A 25,020-nucleotide genomic window follows, 5' to 3' on the forward strand; every position below is an offset into this window, starting at 1 on the left:
GACACATGGGGTCTCATCAGAATTCACTTCCATTTTCTGAGCTTGTGGTGTAATTTTGAGTGATTAAATTTGTACAACACATTTGTTTCACATTCCATGACACAACTTAACTGTTTCTGTCACAGTTGTCTTCATTTTGACACAGTAGGTGACACTCAAAGATTTAATGAAACAAATATGAATATCACAAACACATTCAAATAAAGGTTTAATTTAACAGTTCAATTCAAGATGGAGTTTGGGCTTGAAGCGAGCTACAAATAAAGGAGACGGAGTCTGAAGGCTCACTGGTTTACGAGTCAGTCCGTGAGATTGAGAGGACATCACATCGACAACCAGGATATCAGAGCTTCACAAATAAAAACAGAAGAAACCTGCAAACCCAGGAGACCTCGGATGGCAAAGGACTGCAATTGCAGGACCAACAAGGCTATTGTGGAGTTGAGACTTGTGAGAACTTTGTCAAGTGTTTGGTCATTTTATGGAGTCAAGTGAGATCACTGAGGCAGAGAAGACACGAGTGAGTCTGAGGAGTTCAGGAAAAAGTGAAATCTGAAGAGGAGTTTAATGAGCTCAGAGAAATCTGACAAGAAATCAAAGGAGTCACTAATAGAAATACTTAAAGAAAACATTAGAACTGAAGATCAGAGACATAAATAATAACACAAGTGAAAGTTAACTAACTCAGAGTTCAAACATGAAGAAGAGCAAACGAGTCGCACACAGTGGGCTGCTTTATGGCTTGGAGGGCATGTGGCTTGGCTATTTTACAGAGAGGCGCAGATCCAGTTGTCATTGTCAACATCACAGTAAGTGACAAAAGTAAGAGCAGACTGGCAATTGAGTAAGAAAAGAGTGGAAATGGAGGAGCTAAGATTGGGAGTAGAAGACACCCGGTGGTCTTATCAGAGGTGCTGTCTGTGACACAAGACACTCCTGGGAGGACTGGAGAGATCAGAGAGTTTAACATGAGGCTCACGTTGGGTTTAAGATGGAGGGGCACAGGACTAAGGGGCATTGGGGTGATTTTTACAGCAGAATTTCACCCCTGGCATGGGATCCACTGATGTTTTGGGAAGGCAGACAAGGAGGTCAGTCGTGGACTTTTAACAAGGAGTTTAAGAAGTCGAGATTTACAAACTCATAATGAGAAACAGGCAGTGATCTTAATAAGACTAAGGGATAAGATGGGCTAGATATTAATATGAAAGTCAAAAAAAGTAAAAAATACTAATACAAAAAACAAATATAAAATCAAACTAGAGAACTAGAAACCAAAAACATAAGTTTATGAAAGACCAGACTTAGAAGTTCATGAAGAGGAACAGGCTGTGATAATAATAAAAGTGTAAAATGCAACTTTGAAATGTCTTGACTATAGGGGATAAGTCAAAATCAAATTGACAATACATTTTAAATAGGAGATCTGAATACGTAAGGCCATCAAAAGAAAACAAATGAATAGCAGTTATATGGAGGAACACATAAATGAGATGTGACGCAGGAAATGAAACATGACTAAGACCAAGGGAGGCCAAGAACAGAAATGAATACACAAGATTCAGAAATGACAGTTTGTGCTGGTGGTGTAGAATTTCATTAATAACTGACTAATTCAATCTGTGAGGGTATGCGTTGATTTGACCAGACAGCATAAAGGGTACAGGCCTGACTTTAGAAGTGGGCTACAGACCACCAATTATAGATAAGAATTTCAAATAGGCATATCCAGCTTTAAATGGCTGAGGCCCCACTTACTGTACGTATCTAAAATTTTCTGCACATTCACACCAGAGTGCACATTAAGATCTCATGATTTCAGTCTTCTTAAGAGTCCAATGATTAGTAAAACAACAGAGGGAGGTCGAACTTTTAGCTTTGATCTGATTGGCCTGCTCATATAAGAGAATCCACTGAAGTCTCAGGGTGAGGACTCACCACTTTAGCCTGGCATAGCTGGTAGGGCTAACTGTTAGCTGTATTTATTACATCTCTGTTTGTTAGTCATTTTTATAAAAGTGTTAGGTTATATAATTATCATGAACTCTTACTAAACCTTCTCTATTTTGTTTCTTTTCTTATTTCAGTATTCTGCTCTTCCACTTCTCCACTGCCAAGCTGTTTACTAGCCCATGACTAAGACACCTGAGGTATCGGGAGCCTTGGAGTTGAAGAGTTAAAGGACCGATTAGCCTGCCCAGCACAGACGTGTACAGTAGAAGGAATAGCAGGAGGTGGAAGGCCAGTAGGCTGAGGTCTTCTGATGTGTCTGACTTCTGTCTGTTCAAAATGGCTGCTGAACCTCCAGAGGTTTATTTCCTCTAAGTTTGTAACAGTATTTTAACTGTCAGCTTCTCTCCAGTGAACTGAGCCTTCAGCAATGAGGACAATGCAAAAGCACTGCAAAATGAAAAATATCTTCAAGTTTTGAACAATTTGAAAAAAAAAAAAAAAAAATTTTGATTTGAAAAAATCCACATTTACAGAGGTTATGATAGTAATGGTGGACTTTATTATCCAAATATTAACTAGGAAACCCTATGAAGCAGAGATAGAGTTCATCAGTGTAATTCCTGACTATCTATTAACACAGAATGTTTAAACACCAAAGAGAGAAGAAGCAGCCTGTCAGAGTCTTAATTGTGTAATAAACAGGACAGAATTCAGGGGTACTGGCCATCCATCTATTAGGGTCAAGAGATCAGAAGGTGTGGACTGAAAGGTGTAAAGAAAACTCAAAACAGGTCAATTCTAGTGAAGAACATTGAGACCAAATCCAAATTCAGTACACAAATATCCTCATTCATCTTCATCAAAAGCTCCTTCCTCATCCAAACACGACAGAACCTTTAGAAACTCAGACACTTTAGGGTAAATATATTAAATTAAACAACTGATTAAAATTTAAAACCAGATGTTTATCTTTGGGGCATCTCAGGAATTGACCCAAATGAACAAACGGTCAAAAAATAAAATCTTCTGAGGTGCTGAAATTCAAGTGAAACATAAGTAAGACAAAGCAGCACATGAAGCTGATCAGAGGAGAGCAGCCAAGTGCACCACAGGACTTCAGGACAAAGCAAACTGTGAAAAACTCAGAGAATTAAACCTGTTTAGTGTGAGCAGAGGAGACAGCGTGAGGACCTCATCCAGGTATTTAAAATCCCTCAAAGGTACTGATAAAGTGGAACCAGCAGAATTCTTTCTTAAGGTTGAATTACATTCTCAAAGACATTAATGGAATTAAGGGGACATGCATTTAAAACTGAAGCCAGGAAGCTCTTCTTTACACAAAGAGTTATGGGACTGAGGAGCAAACTACTGAGACACGGAGTTTAAAGAGAAATCTTGATAACCTTTGAGAAGAATCTGGAGGAGATTTTGGGAAGCATACTTATTAGCAAAAAAAAAAATGGGCTTGATGATCTCCACTTGTTTGCCAAATTTCTTATGTTGTCCATCTCACAATTGTACTGTGTAAATATCAAGGAGCTGACTAAATGAAATTATGCCTGATCACTAATTAGGTGCAGAACTATTTAATAGCTTAATAAAGTTGGAACATCTTTATTACAAAGCTACTTCTATGCATATTATAAGAATTTTAGACCTAACCCCCAGACATCAATATTAACTGACATGTGAGTGTAACGCGTCTCTTAGGGAGGCCTGAGGTACAGTTTAATGAGAGCACTCAGCTCACTCGACTGTCCACGGATCACACTGTGTATCTCATCCTGGACTGTTTCATGTCTTTCACCCAGTCTCAACAGGATAGGCTCCATCTCCCTGCTGTCCTATACAATCAAATTGAAAGAATGGAGTTCTCTGACAAACTACATTTACGTTATCACTTTTAAATTATTTTGTATTGAGTTTCCATTGAACACTAAAATCCACTCACCTGTTTTCCTTTTTCTTTCCGTCTTCAGCTCGACCTTTTCATGACTATTGTGTTCAGTCATTCCACACATCAAGCAGATGCACGTCTTGTCGGTTCTGCAAAACATCTCCAGAACTTTTCTGATGTTTCATACAGAGTTTCTCCTTCAGATTTCTATCAGGACCAACCAGCTTGTGTCCCTTCCAGGCTGCTATTTCATAGTGAGGCTGCAGGTGAGGCTGACAGAAAGAAGCCAGCAGGTTAGACAGGACTTTACTGCTCTGAACTTCTTTCCAGCACAGGCGTCACACTCCACGTCTCCAGGGGCTGGCATAAATCTTAGATAGCGGAGAACTGAGTCCGTCTTTTAATTTTTTGATGACTTCATTCAGCAGGCGTTTCTTAGCAGAGCAGGCCTCGTGCTGAAGTTCTCTACACTGCGGACAGAAGAACTCTTGGCTTTGATCCCAGTAGTTGGTGAGGCACTTCAGACAGAAATTGTGACCACAGGGGATGGTGACAGGGTCAGTCAGGGTGTCCAGACACACCGAGCAGGTGAGCTACTCGTGTGTGACACAAACAGCTGGGCTTCAGCCATGTCAATCTGAGGAGGCAAGGAGAGAGAATCTGTCAGGCAAACAAGGACGTCACATGTGAAGAAATCAAAGTGAATATTTGTCTGTGCTCAGTGAGGAGGAGGAGGAGATTTAAAGAGAAAGCTGAGAGCTTCCAAAGAGAACATCTGAGGAGACACTGAGGGTGAACAGTTAATGTGAGACAGGAGCTGAGAGAATGAAGATCAGAAAGTGACAATAAGACATACAGTGAGAGAACAGATGACCTGTCATAGGGGATTTAATTCACGTCAGTATTTCTTATTTATTATTGCATACTGCAGTTCATTAGACAGGCTCAGGGCACATTTACAAATGAAATAAAATAAAAACAAGAAACAACACATAAATCACCATGAACAGATTTGTAATGTGATGGCCAGGCAGCCCTCAGCACACCAAGACAGCGAGCTGTTAAACTGATTATTCATTCTACTCATGCTGGTGTTCTTTATTAATCAAATTGTCCATCTCATAGTAAGTTCTCTTCTCTAACTTATCAAAGTCATAGGAATATTAGGAGGAGAAGAAACAATTGATGCTTACAATGCTGTTCTCAACCCTTGATGAAATAATTTATTGTAACAGTACTGTCTCTTTCAAACGTACTAACCTCCAATTCCTGTCCTTCCTTTCTTTCTCCATATAACCCATCACCACATAATGAGCTTTTTAATAAATGTCAAGCCATCTGTAAGTTTAGAATGACGAACTGTTAAGGAACATTGAAATATCTTCGTAGTACAAGTTTAATTATTCGATCCATATATCCAGCCAGTGGTAGCGCCAGTAGCAGAATAAAGCGCGAGGCAGGAACAACCAATGAACGAGGCGTCAGCTCATCGCTATCACTGTCCACCATGTCAACATGTTTAATAATAGTATACATTATTTAAATTAAGTTAAAAATGAATCTGTATAATGTAATATATATGCTTTACTGCATTTCATTTGAAAAATGATATCAAGAGCTCCAAGAAGATAGCGCCTGGACATCTAAATTAACTTAGAAGCCAGTCATCATCATTTGTAAATATACGTTCTCTTCCATTGAATTGAATTGAATTCCTTCATTGTTTTTGTATGGTAAATTGAGACTCAATATGCAAATCCTCCATAAACTTATTTTCCTGTAAAATGTTAAAATAACAGAAACAACAATAATAATAATAATACAATAAAAATAATGAAAATATACAATATGAAAGCATACATGGCTCAGGTTGTACAATAATACAACTGTGGTGCAGGTTTACAGTGAGGTGATTGTAGTTATAAGTACCAATAGATCTACGGGAGAAGTTGATGGACTGATTGAGTGCGTTTATAGAGTTACTAGCAAAATACCCGCGCTTCGCAGTGGAGAAATAGTGTGTTAAAGAAGTAATGAAAGAGAAAAGGAAACATTTTGAAAATGTCAATGTAATTGTTTTGTCACTGTTATGAGTGTTGCTCTCATATATATATATATATATATATATATATATATATATATATATATATATATATATATATATATATATATATATATATATATAACACACACATATAAACATATATATACGTATACACATATATATCCACTCACCTAGAGGATTATTAGGACCACCACACTAATCCGGTGTTTGACCCCTTTCACCTTCAGAACTGCCTTAATTCTACGTGGCATTGATTCAACAAGGTGCTGAAAGCATTCTTTAGAAATGTTGGCCCATATTGATAGGATAGCATCTTGCAGTTGATGGAGATTTGTGGGATGCACATCAGGGCACGAAGCTCCCGTTCCACCACATCCCAAAAGATGCTCTATTGGGTTGAGATCTGGTGACTGTAGGGCCATTTTTGGTACAGTGAACTCATTGTCATGTTCAAGAAACCAGTTTGAAATGATTCGAGCTTTGTGACATGGTGCATTATCCTGCTGGAAGTAGCCATCAGAAGATAGCTACATGGTATTCATGAAGGGATGGACATGGTCAGAAACAATACTCAGGTAGCCCCTGGCATTTAAACGATGCCCAATTGGCACCTAAGGGGCCTAAAGTGTGAAAACATCCCCCACACCATTACACCACCACCACCAGCCTGCACAGTGGTAACAAGGCATGATGGATCCATGTTCTCATTCTGTTTATGCCAAATTCTGACTCTACCATTTGAATGTCTCAACAGAAATCGAGACTCATCAGACCAGGCAACATTTTTCCAGTCTTCAACTGTCCAATTTTGGTGAGCTCATTGCAAATTGTAACCTCTTTTTCCTATTTGTAGTGGAGAAGAGTGGTACCGGTGGGTCTTCTGCTGTTGTAGCCCATCTGCCTCAGGTTGTTCGTGTTGTGGCTTCACAAATGCTTTGCTGCATACCTTGGTTGTAACAGTGGTAATTTCAGTCAAAGTTGCTCTTCTATCAGCTTGAATCAGTCGGTATTCTCCTCCTGACCTCTAGCATCAACAAGGCATTTTTGCCCACAGGACTGCCGCATAATGGATGTTTTCCATTTTCACACCACTCTTTGTAAACCCTAGAAATGGTTGTGCGTGAAAATCACAGTAACTGAGCAGATTGTGAAATACTCAGACCGACCCGTCTGGCACCAACAACCATGCCACGCTCCAAATTGCTTAAATCACCTTTCTTTGCCATTCTGACATTCAGTTTGGAGTTCAGGAGATTGTCTTGACCAGGACCACAACCCTAAATGCATTGAAGCAACTGCCTTGCGATTGGTTAGATAATTGCATTAATGAGAAATTGAACAGGTGTTCCTAATAATCCTTTAGGTGAGTGTATATACATATACTGTACATACATATGTACATATATACATATACACACACATATATATACTCGTCATGGAGAAACGTTAGGACACCCTTTGAAAGCATGTGGTTTTTGTAACATTTTTAATAAATGGTTATTTCATCTCGTTTCAACAATACAGAGAGATTAAGTAATCCAACTAAACAAAAGAAAACTGAAGAAAAGTCTTTCAAGATCTTCTGTAAATGTCATTCTACAAAAATGCCTATTCTAACTGAGGGAAAAATAGGACACCCTTGCCCCTAATGGCGAGTGTTACCTCCTTTGGCTGAAATAACTGCAGTGAGCGGTTCTTGTAGCCATCTACCAGTCTTATGCCGACATCGGTCTGAGGAAATTTTACCCCACTCCTTAATGCAGAACTTTTTCAGCTGTGAGATGTTTGAGGGTTTCTTGCACGTACAGCCCTTTTCAAGTCACCCCACAGCATCTCAATGGGATTCAAATCTGGACTTTGACTTGGCCATTCCAGGACTCTCCATTTCTTCTTTTTCAGCCAATCTTTGGTTGATTTACTAGTATGTTTTGGGTCATTGTCATGTTGCATGGTCCAGTTCCGCTTCAGCTTTAATTTTTTCTAACTGATGGTCTCACATGTTCTTCAAGCAACTTCTGATACACAGTAGAATTCATGCGTGGATTCTATGATGGTGTGAGTGACCAGGTCCTGCTGCAGCAAAGCAGCCCCAAAACCATGACACTTCCACCTCCATGCTTCACAGTTGGTATAGAGGTTCTTTTCTTGGAATGCTGTGTTTGGTTTTAAGCCAAACATGTCCTCTGCTGCTTGTGTCCAAATAATTCAATTTTGGACTCATCTGTCAAGAACATTATTCCAGAAGTCCTGGTCTTTATCAACTTTATCTCTGGCAAATGTCAGTCTGGCCTCGATGTTTCTCTTGGAAAGCAAAGGTTTCCTCCTTGCACACCTCCCATGCAAGTTAAACTTGTACAGTCTCTTTCTGATTGTAGAGGCATGTACTTCTACATCAACAATAGCCAGGAGCCTGCTGTAGTTCTCGAATGATGACACTTTAGGGTTTTTGGAGACCTCTTTTAGCATCTTGCGGTCTGCTCTTGGGTAGAACTTGCTGGGGCGACCAGTCCTGGGCATGTTGGCAGTTGTTTTAAAAGCCCTCCACTTGTAGACTATCTTTCGGACAGTGGAATGGCTGATTTCAAAATCTTTTGAGATCTTTTAAAATCCCTTCCCAGACTCACTAGAGCTGCTACAATCTTTTCTGAAGTCCTCTGACAGCTCTTTTGTACTCACCATGGTGCTCACTCTCACTTCAGCAGTCAGGAGCACACCAAACTAAATGTCTGAAGAGGTTTAAATAGGGCAAAGCCTCATTCAACATGCAGAGTAACGATCTACTAATTATGTGCACCTGGTGTGATATACCTGTGTGAGATCTGAGCCAATTTAAGAGGGAATACATGTGAGGGTGTCCCATCTTTTTTCCTCAGTTAGAATAAGGCATTTTTGTAGAATGACATTTACAGAGAAGATCTTGAAAAGACTTTTCTTCAGTTTTCTTTGTTTAGTTGGATTACTTTAATCTCTCTGTATTGTTGAAACGGAGATGAAATAACCATTTATTAAAAATGTTACAAAAAACCACATGCTTTCAAAAGTCCTCCACGGCCAGATGCACGGGGTTGACAAGTGTAAACAAACCCCGGGGGGGTGCATTCATTAAGTTGTGAAAAGTCTTGAGGTTGCTGCCAAGTCTCAGTTAAACAGAGAAAGTCAAACTTACGGTCAATGAGGAGATCCTGAATGAGATGTCCCTTGCTCGTAAGTGAGCGGATGTTCAATAGACCAAAGCTGACAATGTTGCTGTCGATTTGACAGTGGTGTTAGTCGACCGAGCTAAGCTGGCCAACACGCTATGGTCAGCGTTCCTATCTGTGTTATGTGGAGGGTGCCGAAAATCAGACCAAAAAAGAGTTAATTCCTTTCGAGGCCCGCTCGAATCTCCGCGGGACCACGATGGATGTATCTCCGACGAGGGAGAAGTATGACGTCCGGGTCGAAATATAGCACCGACAGCAGAGGCACAGACAGGAGAAGACGCAGTCGAAGCAGCTCAGCAGCTGGGTACTGGAGGAGGCCAGTCGCAGGCTGAATAACGAGCGACAGAAGACTCCAAACAAACAACCAAGCAAATATCCTACCAGTCCACATTGTAGGCGAGGAGGCCGCAAGCAGCTCAGACGTGCAGAGAATAAACCGGTACGTTTCAAACGAAACGGAGGTTAGCCTGAAGCTAAATGCAGACACAGCATATAATATATATAGCATATAGCATATATATAGCATATATAGCCACGCAGAGATGTCAGCAATATGGCAAAAGAAATACCATCAAAATCACTAGTCTTAACAAAATCAATATTCTAGTTACCGAGCAGCAGCGGCGACCAGTCCCGCCAGCGCTCACTCAACCGTATCACACCTGAGTTCAATTTCGTAGCCACCCCAGGCCTGATTACTGCCACACCTGTTTCAATCAAGAAATCACTTAAATAGGAGCTGCCTGACACAGAGAAGTAGACCAAAAGCACCTCAAAAGCTAGACATCATGCCAAGATCCAAAGAAATTCAGGAACAAATGAGAACAGAAGTAATTGAGATCTATCAGTCTGGTAAAGGTTATAAAGCCATTTCTAAAGCTTTGGGACTCCAGTGAACCACAGTCAGAGCCATTATCCACAAATGGCAAAAACATGGAACAGTGGTGAACCTTCCCAGGAGTGGCCGGCCAACCAAATTTACCCCAAGAGGGCAGAGACGACTCATCCGAGAGGTCACAAAAGACGCCAGGACAACGTCTAAAGAACTGCAGGCCTCACTTGCCTCAATTAAGGTCAGTGTTCACGACTCCACCATAAGAAAGAGACTGGGCAAAAACGGCCTGCATGGCAGATTTCCAAGACGCAAACCACTGTTAAGCAAAAAGAACATTAGGGCTCGTCTCAATTTTACTAAGAAACATCTCAATGATTGCCAAGACTTTTGGGAAAACACCTTGTGGACTGATGAGACAAAAGTTGAACTTTTTGGAAGGCAAATGTCCTGTTACATCTGGCGTAAAAGGAACACAGTATTTCAGAAGAAGAACATCATACCAACAGTAAAATATGGTGGTGGTAGTGTGATGGTCTGTGGTTGTTTTGCTGCTTCAGGACCTGGAAGGCTTGCTGTGATAGATAGAACCATGAATTCTACTGTTTACCAAAAAATCCTGAAGGAGAATGTCCGGCCATCTGTTCGTCAATTCAAGCTGAAGCGATCTTGGGTGCTGCAACAGGACAATGACCCAAAACACACCAGCAAATCCACCTCTGAATGGCTGAAGAAAACAAAATGAAGACTTTGGAGTGGCCTAGTCAAAGTCCTGACCTGAATCCAATTGAGATGCTATGGCATGACCTTAAAAAGGCGCTTCATGCTAGAAAACCCTCAAATAAAGCTGAATTACAACAATTCTGCAAAGATGAGTGGGTCAAAATTCCTCCAGAGCGTGTAAAAGACTCATTGCAAGTTATCGCAAACGCTTGATTGCAGTTATTGCTGCTAAGGGTGGCCCAACCAGTTATTAGGTTCAGGGGGCAATTACTTTTCACACAGGGCCATGTAGGTTTGGATTTTTTTTTCTCCCTAAATAATAAAAACCATCATTTAAAACTGCATTTTGTGTTTACTTGTGTTATATTTGACTAATGGTTAAATGTGTTTGATGATCAGAAACATTTTGTGTGACAAACATGCAAAAGAATAAGAAATCAGGAAGGGGCAAATAGTTTTCACACCACTATATATATATATATATATATATATATATATATATATATATATATATATATATATATATATATATATGTGGATGTATATATGTATGTGTGTATATATATATATGTACTGTATATATGTAGATATGTATGTATATGTATATATGTCTATGTGTATATGTATATATATATATATATGTTTATATGTGTGTGTATATATATATATATATATATATATATATATATATATATATGACAGCAACACTCATCACTCACAACAGTGACAAAACAATTACATTGACAATCATGTTACGTTATTTTCAAAATGTTTCCTTTCTTTTCATTACTTCTTTAACACACTAATTCTCCACTGTGAAGCGCGGGTATTTTGCTAGTTATTAATATGTAGCCTTTGTCAAAATGCCTCAAATCCCACAGACTTACCACTGTTTATAAGGTATTCTTGTGTATAACTTCTCCCCGCCTTCCCTTCTACATCTGTAACCTCAGGCAATTAGGTGTAGTAAAAGACAAGCAGGAGTTAAATTACAATTTAAACAATGTATTATTGGTAATATTCATAAATAATAACTATGCAAAGTACATTTGAATATTGGCAACCAAACCACCTGATAAATGGTGATGTGTAGTTTCAGGTGGCACACAGACTTGTTAGTTACTTAAAATGTCTCTAGTTAAGGCATCATTTGTGGTCAGATTTCTTCAGAACAGCCCGCATGTCTGTCTCAATATGACTGCCGAGCTGTGCTCTTCATTCTATTGTACTTTTCAGTTCATGGTGTGAGATGGCCATTCAGCAGTTTCGTAAGAGAGAGATAGTGTGAGGGATTGAGCAAATTTATAGATGTTCTGTCCAACCCCTTGAGCCAGTAGGACACCATGGTAGTTAAAGGCTTCTGATACAAGCCAATTCTGAACAGCCATACTTCAGACCAATGGGGGTATAGAACACCTTCACACCTGCCCCAAACCATGTATTGAGCTAAAGTTTGCCAGTTAGGCAGCCTGGCTTTATTGTAGGGGGTTGAGAGAGACTTTAGCAGAGAAACACTTGCCAAACTGGTTTAAGGCACTTCCCCAAAATCCTGTCATAAAATTCAAAGAGACTCAGTCCTAAAGGGGCATAAACATGAATACTTCTCACTAATGTAACACTAATGTAACACTAAATTACATTGCTTTGCCTAAATTACAAATAAAGACATACAAAATATTTATCATCTTGTATGCAAAATCTCACATCACAGCAACCTTATAACTGTCTTTACGACATAGCTGATGATATCAAAAGATGAATGTACAGCAGGACTCTTCATGGGCTGATATTGGCCTGTCCTTATATTAGTTTAGGAAGGTGAGTGTCAGCAACCGGCCTGTTTCAGCAGATCAGCTTGTAAACAGGTGGAGGTGCGCATTATCGGCACTCAGTCCATCAGCCTAACACCTTCACTTCTGGGGTCCAATAAATATTATCAGAATGAACAGAGAAAGTCCATTAGGGAATGTTGTGTTGACTGATCCAACTCAGAACATCAGTGCCAACATTTAAGTGAAGGAATGAGAAACCTGAGGACATGAGGGTCATGTTGTCTGAATTCCTAATGACTAAAACATGAAATGCTGTCAGCAGTGAAACGCCATGAAGGACACAATAAACCATCTTCTCTCCTTCTCCATCTCCCTGTCCTCACACGTCATCACCACAAACTCACAATCCCTTTAGTTTTTTTTTCTCTCTTTGATATGAAATGTCATCTTAATTCCACTCACCTTCATCTCCTCCACTGTCCTCGTCGTCTCCTTCAGATTCTTCTCTTTCTCTTCAAGTCTCCTCCTAATTTCACTCTGTGTTACCCCTAACTGTTTCTGTTTGGACACACAAGAGGACACATGGTGGTCTCATCAGAATTCACTTCCATTTTCTGAGCTTGTGGTGTCATTTTGAGTGATTAAATTTGTACAACACATTTGTTTCACATTCCATGACACAACTTACTGTTTCTGTCACACTTGTCTTCAGTTTGACACAGTAGGTGACACTCAAAGATTTAATGAAACAAATATGAATATCACAAACACATTCAAATAAAGGTTTAATTTAACAGTTCAATTCAAGATGGAGTTTGGGCTTGAAGCGAGCTACAAATAAAGGAGACGGAGTCTGAAGGCTCACTGGTTTACGAGTCAGTCCGTGAGATTGAGAGGACATCACATCGACAACCAGGATATCAGAGCTTCACAAATAAAAACAGAAGAAACCTGCAAACCCAGGAGACCTCGGATGGCAAAGGACTGCAATTGCAGGACCAACAAGGCTATTGTGGAGTTGAGACTTGTGAGAACTTTGTCAAGTGTTTGGTCATTTTATGGAGTCAAGTGAGATCACTGAGGCAGAGAAGACACGAGTGAGTCTGAGGAGTTCAGGAAAAAGTGAAATCTGAAGAGGAGTTTAATGAGCTCAGAGAAATCTGACAAGAAATCAAAGGAGTCACTAATAGAAATACTTAAAGAAAACATTAGAACTGAAGATCAGAGACATAAATAATAACACAAGTGAAAGTTAACTAACTCAGAGTTCAAACATGAAGAAGAGCAAACGAGTCGCACACAGTGGGCTGCTTTATGGCTTGGAGGGCATGTGGCTTGGCTATTTTACAGAGAGGTGCAGATCCAGTTGTCATTGTCAACATCACAGTAAGTGACAAAAGTAAGAGCAGACTGGCAATTGAGTAAGAAAAGAGTGGAAATGGAGGAGCTAAGATTGGGAGTAGAAGACACCCGGTGGTCTTATCAGAGGTGCTGTCTGTGACACAAGACACTCCTGGGAGGACTGGAGAGATCAGAGAGTTTAACATGAGGCTCACGTTGGGTTTAAGATGGAGGGGCACAGGACTAAGGGGCATTGGGGTGATTTTTACAGCAGAATTTCACCCCTGGCATGGGATCCACTGATGTTTTGGGAAGGCAGACAAGGAGGTCAGTCGTGGACTTTTAACAAGGAGTTTAAGAAGTCGAGATTTACAAACTCATAATGAGAAACAGGCAGTGATCTTAATAAGACTAAGGGATAAGATGGGCTAGATATTAATATGAAAGTCAAAAAAGTAAAAAAAATACTAATACAAAAAACAAATATAAAATCAAACTAGAGAACTAGAAACCAAAAACATAAGTTTATGAAAGACCAGACTTAGAAGTTCATGAAGAGGAACAGGCTGTGATAATAATAAAAGTGTAAAATGCAACTTTGAAATGTCTTGACTATAGGGGATAAGTCAAAATCAAATTGACAATACATTTTAAATAGGAGATCTGAATACGTAAGGCCATCAAAAAGAAAACAAATGAATGGCAGTTATATGGAGGAACACATAAATGAGATGTGACCGCAGGAAATGAAACATGACTAAGACCAAGGGAGGCCAAGAACAGAAATGAATACACAAGATTCAGAAATGACAGTTTGTGCTGGTGGTGTAGAATTTCATTAATAACTGACTAATTCCAATCTGTGAGGGTACGTTGATTTGACCAGACAGCATAAAGGGTACAGGCCTGACTTTAGAAGTGGGCTACAGACCACCAATTATAGATAAGAATTTCAAATAGGCATATCCAGCTTTAAATGGCTGAGGCCCCACTTACTGTACGTATCTAAAATTTTCTGCACATTCACACCAGAGTGCACATTAAGATCTCATGATTTCAGTCTTCTTAAGAGTCCAATGATTAGTAAAACAACAGAGGGAGGTCGAACTTTTAGCTTTGATCTGATTGGCCTGCTCATATAAGAGAATCCACTGAAGTCTCAGGGTGAGGACTCACCACTTTAGCCTGGCATAGCTGGTAGGGCTAACTGTTAGCTGTATTTATTACATCTCTGTTTGTTAGTCATTTTTATAAAAGTGTTAGGTTATATAATTATCATGAACTCTTACTAAACCTTCTCTATTTTGTTTCTTTTCTTATTTCAGTATTCTGCTCTTCCACTTCTCCACTGCCAAGCTGTTTACTAGCCCATGACTAAGACACCTGAGGTATCGGGAGCCTTGGAGTTGAAGAGTTAAAGGACCGATTAGCCTGCCCAGCACAGACGTGTACAGTAGAAGGAATAGCAGGAGGTGGAAGGCCAGTAGGCTGAGGTCTTCTGATGTGTCTGACTTCTGTCTGTTCAAAATGGCTGCTGAACCTCCAGAGGTTTATTTCCTCTAAGTTTGTAACAGTATTTTAACTGTCAGCTTCTCTCCAGTGAACTGAGCCTTCAGCAATGAGGACAATGCAAAAAGCACTGCAAAATGAAAAAATATCTTCAAGTTTTGAACAATTTGAAAAAAAAAAAAAAAAATTTTGATTTGAAAAAATCCACATTTACAGAGGTTATGATAGTAATGGTGGACTTTATTATCCAAATATTAACTAGGAAACCCTATGAAGCAGAGATAGAGTTCATCAGTGTAATTCCTGACTATCTATTAACACAGAATGTTTAAACACCAAAGAGAGAAGAAGCAGCCTGTCCAGAGTCTTAATTGTGTAATAAACAGGACAGAATTCAGGGGTACTGGCCATCCATCTATTAGGGTCAAGAGATCAGAAGGTGTGGACTGAAAGGTGTAAAGAAAACTCAAAACAGGTCAATTCTAGTGAAGAACATTGAGACCAAATCCAAATTCAGTACACAAATATCCTCATTCATCTTCATCAAAAGCTCCTTCCTCATCCAAACACGACAGAACCTTTAGAAACTCAGACACTTTAGGGTAAATATATTAAATTAAACAACTGATTAAAATTTAAAACCAGATGTTTATCTTTGGGGCATCTCAGGAATTGACCCAAATGAACAAACGGTCAAAAAATAAAATCTTCTGAGGTGCTGAAATTCAAGTGAAACATAAGTAAGACAAAGCAGCACATGAAGCTGATCAGAGGAGAGCAGCCAAGTGCACCACAGGACTTCAGGACAAAGCAAACTGTGAAAAACTCAGAGAATTAAACCTGTTTAGTGTGAGCAGAGGAGACAGCGTGAGGACCTCATCCAGGTATTTAAAATCCTCAAAGGTACTGATAAAGTGGAACCAGCAGAATTCTTTTCTTCTTAAGGTTGAATTACATTCTCAAAGACATTAATGGAATTAAGGGGACATGCATTTAAAACTGAAGCCAGGAAGCTCTTCTTTACACAAAGAGTTATGGGACTGAGGAGCAAACTACTGAGACACGGAGTTTAAAGAGAAATCTTGATAACCTTTGAGAAGAATCTGGAGGAGATTTTGGGAAGCATACTTATTAGCAAAAAAAAAAATGGGCTTGATGATCTCCACTTGTTTGCCAAATTTCTTATGTTGTCCATCTCACAATTGTACTGTGTAAATATCAAGGAGCTGACTAAATGAAATTATGCCTGATCACTAATTAGGTGCAGAACTATTTAATAACTTAATAAAGTTGGAACATCTTTATTACAAAGCTACTTCTATGCATATTATAAGAATTTTAGACCTAACCCCAGACATCAATATTAACTGACATGTGAGTGTAACGCGTCTCTTAGGGAGGCCTGAGGTACAGTTTAATGAGAGCACTCAGCTCACTCGACTGTCCACGGATCACACTGTGTATCTCATCCTGGACTGTTTCATGTCTTTCACCCAGTCTCAACAGGATAGGCTCCATCTCCCTGCTGTCCTATACAATCAAATTGAAAGAATGGAGTTCTCTGACAAACTACATTTACGTATCACTTTTAAATTATTTTGTATTGAGTTTCCATTGAACACTAAAATCCACTCACCTGTTTTCCTTTTCTTTCATGACTATTGTGTTCAATGACTATTGTGTTCAGTCATTCCACACATCAAGCAGATGCACGTCTTGTCGGTTCTGCAAAACATCTCCAGACTTTTCTGATGTTTCATACAGAGTTTCTCCTTCAGATTTCTATCAGGACCAACCAGCTTGTGTCCCTTCCAGGCTGCTATTTCATAGTGAGGCTGCAGGTGAGGCTGACAGAAAGAAGCCAAGCAGGTTAGACAGGACTTTACTGCTCTGAACTTCTTTCCAGCACAGGCGTCACACTCCACGTCTCCAGGGCTGGCATAAATCTTAGATAGCGGAGAACTGAGTCCCGTCTTTTTTAATTTTTTGATGACTTCATTCAGCAGAGCGTTTCTTCGCAGAGCAGGCCTCGTGCTGAAGTTCTCTCTACACTGCGGACAGAAGAACTCTTGGCTTTGATCCCAGTAGTTGGTGAGGCACTTCAGACAGAAATTGTGACCACAGGGGATGGTGACAGGGTCAGTCAGGGTGTCCAGACACACCGAGCAGGTGAACTCGTCCTGTGACACAAACAGCTGGGCTTCAGCCATCGTCAATCTGAGGAGAGGCAAGGAGAGAGAATCTGTCAGGCAAACAAGGACGTCACATGTGAAGAAATCAAAGTGAATATTTGTCTGTGCTCAGTGAGGAGGAGGAGGAGATTTAAAGAGAAAGCTGAGAGCTCGCAAAGAGAACATCTGAGGAGACACTGAGGGTGAACAGTTAATGTGAGACAGGAGCTGAGAGAATGAAGATCAGAAAGTGACAATAAGACATACAGTGAGAGAACAGATGACCTGTCATAGGGGATTTAATTCACGTCAGTATTTCTTATTTATTATTGCATACTGCAGTTCACATTAGACAGGCTCAGGGCACATTTACAAATGAAATAAAATAAAAACAAGAAACAACACATAAATCACCATGAACAGATTTGTAATGTGATGGCCAGGCAGCCCTCAGCACACCAAGACAGCGAGCTGTTAAACTGATTATTCATTCTACTCATGCTGGTGTTCTTTATTAATCAAATTGTCCATCTCATAGTAAGTTCTCTTCTCTAACTTATCAAAGTCATAGGAATATTAGGAGGAGAAGAAACAATTGATGCTTGCAATGCTGTTCTCAACCCTTGATGAAATAATTTATTGTAACAGTACTGTCTCTTTCAAACGTACTAACCTCCAATTCCTGTCCTTCCTTTCTTTCTCCATATAACCCATCACCACATAATGAGCTTTTTAATAAATGTCAAGCCATCTGTAAGCTTAGAATGACGAACTGTTAAGGAACATTGAAATATCTTCGTAGTACAAGTTTAATTATTCGATCCATATATCCAGCCAGTGCGCCCCCAGCGTAGAATAAAGCCGAGGCAGGAACAACCAATGAACGGGGCGTCAGCTCATCGCTATCACTGTCCACCATGTCAACATGTTTAATAATAGTATACATTATTTAAATTAAGTTAAAAATGAATCTGTATAATGTAATATATATGCTTTACTGCATTTCATTTGAAAAATGATATCAAGAGCTCCAAGAAGATAGCGCCTGGACATCTAAATTAACTTAGAAGCCAGTCATCATCATTTGTAAATATACGTTCTCTTCCATTGAATTGAATTGAATTCCTTCATTGTTTTTGTATGGTAAATTGAGACTCAATATGCAAATCCTCCATAAACTTATTTTCCTGTAAAATGTTAAAATAACAGAAACAACAATAATAATAATAATAATACAATAAAAAATAATGAAAATATACAATATGAAAGCATACATGGCTCAGGTTGTACAATATTACAACTGTGGTGCAGGTTTACAGTGAGGTGATTGTAGTTATAAGTACCAATAGATCTACCGGGAGAAGTTGATGGACTGATTGAGTGCGTTTATAGAGTTACTAGCAAAATACCCGCGCTTCGCAGTGGAGAAATAGTGTGTTAAAGAAGTAATGAAAGAGAAAAGGAAACATTTTGAAAATGTCAATGTAATTGTTTTGTCACTGTTATGAGTGTTGCTCTATATATATATATATATATATATATATATATATATATATATATATATATATATATATATATATATATATATATATAAACACACACACATATAAACATATATATACGTATACACATATATATCCACTCACCTAGAGGATTATTAGGACCACCACACTAATCCGGTGTTTGACCCCCTTTCACCTTCAGAACTGCCTTAATTCTACGTGGCATTGATTCAACAAGGTGCTGAAAGCATTCTTTAGAAATGTTGGCCCATATTGATAGGATAGCATCTTGCAGTTGATGGAGATTTGTGGGATGCACATCCAGGGCACGAAGCTCCCGTTCCACCACATCCCAAAGATGCTCTATTGGGTTGAGATCTGGTGACTGTGGGGGCCATTTTAGTACAGTGAACTCATTGTCATGTTCAAGAAACCAGTTTGAAATGATTCGAGCTTTGTGACATGGTGCATTATCCTGCTGGAAGTAGCCATCAGAAGATAGCTACATGGTATTCATGAAGGGATGGACATGGTCAGAAACAATACTCAGGTAGCCCCTGGCATTTAAACGATGCCCAATTGGCACTAAGGGGCCTAAAGTGTGCCAAGAAAACATCCCCCACACCATTACACCACCACCACCAGCCTGCACAGTGGTAACAAGGCATGATGGATCCATGTTCTCATTCTGTTTATGCCAAATTCTGACTCTACCATTTGAATGTCTCAACAGAAATCGAGACTCATCAGACCAGGCAACATTTTTCCAGTCTTCAACTGTCCAATTTTGGTGAGCTCGTGCAAATTGTAACCTCTTTTTCCTATTTGTAGTGGAGAAGAGTGGTACCCGGTGGGGTCTTCTGCTGTTGTAGCCCATCTGCCTCAAGGTTGTTCGTGTTGTGGCTTCACAAATGCTTTGCTGCATACCTTGGTTGTAACGAGTGGTAATTTCAGTCAAAGTTGCTCTTCTATCAGCTTGAATCAGTCGGCCCATTCTCCTCTGACCTCTAGCATCAACAAGGCATTTTTGCCCACAGGACTGCCGCATAATGGATGTTTTTCCCTTTTCACACCACTCTTTGTAAACCCTAGAAATGGTTGTGCGTGAAAATCACAGTAACTGAGCAGATTGTGAAATACTCAGACCGGCCCGTCTGGCACCAACAACCATGCCACGCTCCAAATTGCTTAAATCACCTTTCTGTACATTTGCCATTCTGACATTCAGTTTGGAGTTCAGGAGATTGTCTTGACCAGGACCACAACCCTAAATGCATTGAAGCAACTGCCTTGCGATTGGTTAGATAATTGCATTAATGAGAAATTGAACAGGTGTTCCTAATAATCCTTTAGGTGAGTGTATATACATATACTGTACATACATATGTACATATATACATATGAGGTTCTTTTCTTGGAACACACATATATATATATATATATATATATATATATATATATATATATATATATATATATATATATATATATACACATACATATATATATACACACATACATCCACATATATATACAAATTTCATTTCGAAAGACTACCCGACGGAAGCCTTGATAAAAGCGTGGTTTTGTGCAAACTGTGCAAAAAGGAGTTTGCATACCACCGAGGCACTTCAACCTTACGGTACCATCTAAATGCAAAACATGTTACAGCGAGCACAGAAACTGTGTATGCTATTAGCACTAGCAGTACGAGTTTGAATACCAACAAAAGGTGTCGGCAGCCCAAACCTGATGAAATGACTGGCTTCAGGACCAAAATTAGTAAGTCAACATCGGTCAAACATACTAATTCTCTCGCAAAATGGATTGCTTTGGACTGTACACCACTAACAGTGGTGGAAGATAAGGGGGTTAGAAAATGTGCTAGAGTTAGCGTCAGGTGATCCAACTTTCCAACTACCATGCCGAAAAACTATTTCAAGTAGAATTCAACAGCTTTTTGACACTGAAAAGCAAGCAAATTTAGATGCATTACAGAAAACGGACTTTTTGGCTCTTACTGGGGATCATTGGACTTCCGTGACCGTTAGTAATTTTACTTACATCTAATTATAAAATGTTCAATGATCACACTGTTTTAGCCTAATGTACAAAATAATTTTGGCTAATGTTACTCAGAGATTAAAGAGTAAGCTGGTCAAATTACCTTTTATGTTTCTGCCTTATTTTTTTAAGAAGAAAAACTGCACTTTATGTTGAAATTTTTCTTATTATTTAAAGACAATACCATTCGGAACATGTACTTAAAGTACTTAGAATACCACTTTATTTTTAAGTCTGCCCAATTTTAGCCAGGGATGATATTTTTGTTTCTATTTTGAATTGAAATGCAGTTTAAATGCATTTTTTTCAGAAATTAAAAGAGCTTGAGTTTACAATATTCATGTCCATGTCTATTATTTGATTCTGTCACCCACTAAAACCCTTTTACATTAAAAAAAACCTTTGCGCTTTGAGGGCAAATTTACCTGTGCGATTACATGCGATTAATCAAGATTAATTAATTTTAAGCCTATAATTAATTAGATTATTTTTTTTTAATCGAGTCCCACCCCTAATATATATATATGGAAATATGTATATATATATATATATATATATATATATATATATATATATATGTGTGTGTATATATACAGTATGTAGATATGATTATGCATATATAGTTATATATATGTGTGTGTGTGTGTATATATATTGTGATGGATGTCCGGCAAGAGTTGCCGGCCCTCACCCCCAGGCCGCCAGGAGGTGCTTTCCTGACAGCATGGACGTGACCCGAGTTCCAGCAGGGCCTCATGGACTTTGTAGTTTTTATACACAGCCCTGCTGGATACCTTGGGGACCAAAAGGAGTCGCTGTGGACTCATATGTGCCCTATAACCTGGAAGTGCGTCCTGGTCACGTGAACGGGAGGAATGACGTACTTCCAGGTTGAAGAAAAGAGAAATTTTTACCTGACCCAGAAGTGACAGAAAGTCACATGGACAGAGGGACAAACACTTCTGGGTCAAGGACTATAAAGGACTGTAGGAAATCCCAGATGGACGAGCTGAGTTGGGAGGCAGGGTGGCTAAGCGTCTGGGAGAGGAGGATTGTTATTTGTGATTGTTTATTGTTATTGGGAATTGTGGAGAGGAGTGTGCTTTGTGCACTTATTATTATAATAAATAATAATTATTTGGACTTTTACCTGGTGTCTAACGTGTGGTCTGAGGGTACAAGGGTGCGAGCAAACCCTTATCTGTCATAGTTGGCGCAGCCGGCAGGATTCTCTGGCCGTCAGTTTGGCAGAGGACCTGGGAAAATTTTTTTACTGTGGACAGAATACCCCGGGAAGACAGCGTCACGACACACACAGGAAAAATCGGCAGAAACCTCACCTTTATCAAGTCCGTCATGGGGAAGAAGAAGACAAAGCAGAGTGCCAGCAACAGCGGAGGTCTAGCGCTCGGCATTGCCTGTGCTCAAAACGAACCATGGAGCGGCTACGCGTTTTGGGAGAGATTTCTGGAGGAGGACGTCTCCTATGAGGTATGTGCCGGGAATGTACTTGAGAATCTTTTTAAATTAACAAATGTCCCATGTACATACCTCCCAGATGTCCAGCGGGAGGCAGAACACAAACCCGAAGGCAATGGCACGCTCTCGTTCAGGCAAATGAGTAACCCAAAGGACTTCCGCATGTCGGGTGCCGGTGAAGGACACATGACCCACCCCGGAAGATTATGGGAAGGAGAAGGTCCGTGTTAAGCTGCTTGTGGCTTCACCCAGGAAAAGATGGACTTGGTTATTCCGAAGTGGAAAAGGGAGGAGAGCGAAGCACCGCTCTCTCTACCAAAAGGTAAGGAGGTCTGGGAAATGACTGATCGGTCCATCGATAAATTGATACAGATGGATCGCAGTCAGCCAAAAGTGGCACCGCGGTCCTCCGAAAAGAACTCCAAATCCCAGGCTCCCTGTCTAAGCACGTGCCAGGAGCAGCCGTGTTTATTGGCTCCCAGCCGGAGGGTAAGGCTAATGATGGCTCGAGCATGCCTCCGGGTGAATTAAGTAACTTTTTGGACGTGCACGAGCTGGAGAAGTTGCTTCAGCCCATGCACAAATTTTTTACAGGTTGTGACAACAATAAAGAAGATTGTTAGGGAGCTGGGAGCAGCGGCTGAAGCACCTTTAAGAAAGGTGGATGAATACTTATGGCGATTTGGTCGGGAGTCTCCCCTCATGATGATTAGGCGGTACAGGTGAGTTTTACCGGTACCGTCCAGAATAAGGGGACACAGAGTGACACGGGCCCGCGGTTAATTAGTAGCGGGTGCCAAGTCACTACGAGCCCTACAAGCGAATATGGTGTGATGAGAGAAGGGGCAGTGGAAGCACCGATCGTACCTGAACAGATGAAAAGTGCTGTCTCTTGGAGCGATGCGGTGCTGAAGACGCCGCCTCTGGTTACTTTAAAGTCAACGGGCGTGCAAACAGTAAAGAGGCTCTCTTTTCCCAATAGAGAGACTCAAGCTGTGCGCCGACCCCAGAGTAAGCAGGAGATCCCCGAAATACACCGTGGGTCTCCTGACAAGGTGGAAAAAAGGGCGGAGAGCAGCGAGGCGGCCTGTAAACCTCTTGTGGCAGAGAAAATGGTGGAGCAGACAGAGTTCCCGTGGTGTTTTGAAACCTGTCTAACTTTTATAAGTAAGCTGTAAGGAATGAACCTGCCAAATTTCAGTCTTTTACCTACACGGGAAGTTGGAGAATTAGTGATGAGTGAGTGAGTCAGTCAGTGAGGGCTTTGCCTTTTATTAGTATAGCTATATAGAACCACGGGGTCTGTACAGGAAAGGCTCTGAAGTGTTTGCCAGATGGGAGAAGTTCAAACAGACTGAGGCATGGCTGAGGCAGTGTGTGCTTGATGCTGTACCCCAACAATTCTCTCAGTTCTTGACACAATCTGCAGTAGAGATTTCCAATCAGCTGCTGTAGTACTTTGATTCCACATTCAGATACGGTGGGTTAAAATACTCTAAGTGGTGCACCGAGAGTAACAATGCTAAAGCAGCTATAATTATAATATTTAGAATAGTTTGGCCATTCCGTGAACCATTATATGGTTACAGGTTGATTACAATCACATGCCTTAAACTAAAAACAATATGTGGTTAATGTCAGTGTATTTGATAAAGCCGCGTTATGGATGTAAATCTAAAAAAAAATAAAGGGGAGACACCCAGGAACAGTGGCACTGCTTTGACGCTGGGTGCCACCAGTTTGCAAAACAGAGCTGAAAACTGCGTACACCATGGTTTGAGCTGTCATGAGACTGTACGTGGCTTTACACCAAGTTTAGTTTTTATACATTGTGATATGAGCGTGGAAACAGGTGTACACAACAGTTTTGTGCTTACGCACCGATTATACAGAACGCCCCTGGCCCCCAATATAGTTGACACAAATGGTGTCAAGTTTATACATTTCATTGGTGACTTAGATGAGTGAATGCAACCAACGTGTGATGCTGAGAGAAAGGAGCAATGAGATGAGCACCACAGAACACATAACCATCTTGTACACTGAATTAATCTTATAATCAGAAATATAGATGTGTAACTCTATCTACAACATTAAGAGAAGATGGCTCACTATTGGTAATCAAAGTTTGCAGGGCAGCTCATTCATTGTAAAATACAGAGGCAGAGGCCAGCTCAGTCAGTGATAGCAACAACAACAACAACATTTATTTATATAGCACATTTTCATACAAACAGTAGCTCAAAGTGCTTCACATAATAAAGAATAGAAAAATAAAAGACACAAGAAAACAAAATAAGTCAACATTAATTAACATAGAATAAGAGTAAGGTCCAATGGCCAGGGGGGACAGAAAAAACAAACGTAGAGTTCTGCCTTTTAATCCATCCATCATTGTTGGAGCATCATGATGCTTTGAGTAGGTGGAGGTGGTGCAGGCTATCACCACCACAAAGAAACCGGAAAAAGAAACAGAAAGAGAGTAGGGTCAGTACGATTTTAGAGCCAC

At 40.0% G+C, this 25,020-nt stretch overlaps 1 protein-coding gene and 1 long non-coding RNA gene across 2 annotated transcripts; both read right to left on the reverse strand.

Annotated features, from left to right (window-relative positions):
• Nucleotides 1-12,906: 12,906 nt before the first annotated feature.
• Nucleotides 12,907-16,966, reverse strand: LOC120528420. Its single transcript, XR_005633516.1, has 2 exons — nucleotides 16,932-16,966; nucleotides 12,907-13,003 (listed from the first exon to the last, which is right to left on the reverse strand). It is a non-coding gene; the product is annotated as an uncharacterized LOC120528420 (long non-coding RNA).
• A 5-nt stretch (nucleotides 16,967-16,971) lies between these two features.
• On the reverse strand, nucleotides 16,972-17,669 carry LOC120528410 (E3 ubiquitin/ISG15 ligase TRIM25-like; the record flags this gene model as incomplete). Its single annotated transcript, XM_039752575.1, has 1 exon — nucleotides 16,972-17,669. A coding segment is annotated over exon 1 (534 nt), but the record flags the coding sequence as incomplete, so codon positions are not given.
• Between the last annotated feature and the right edge of the window lie 7,351 nt (nucleotides 17,670-25,020).

Source organism: Polypterus senegalus, chromosome 4 (genome assembly GCF_016835505.1).
Source record: "Polypterus senegalus isolate Bchr_013 chromosome 4, ASM1683550v1, whole genome shotgun sequence".
NCBI lineage: Eukaryota > Metazoa > Chordata > Cladistia > Polypteriformes > Polypteridae > Polypterus > Polypterus senegalus.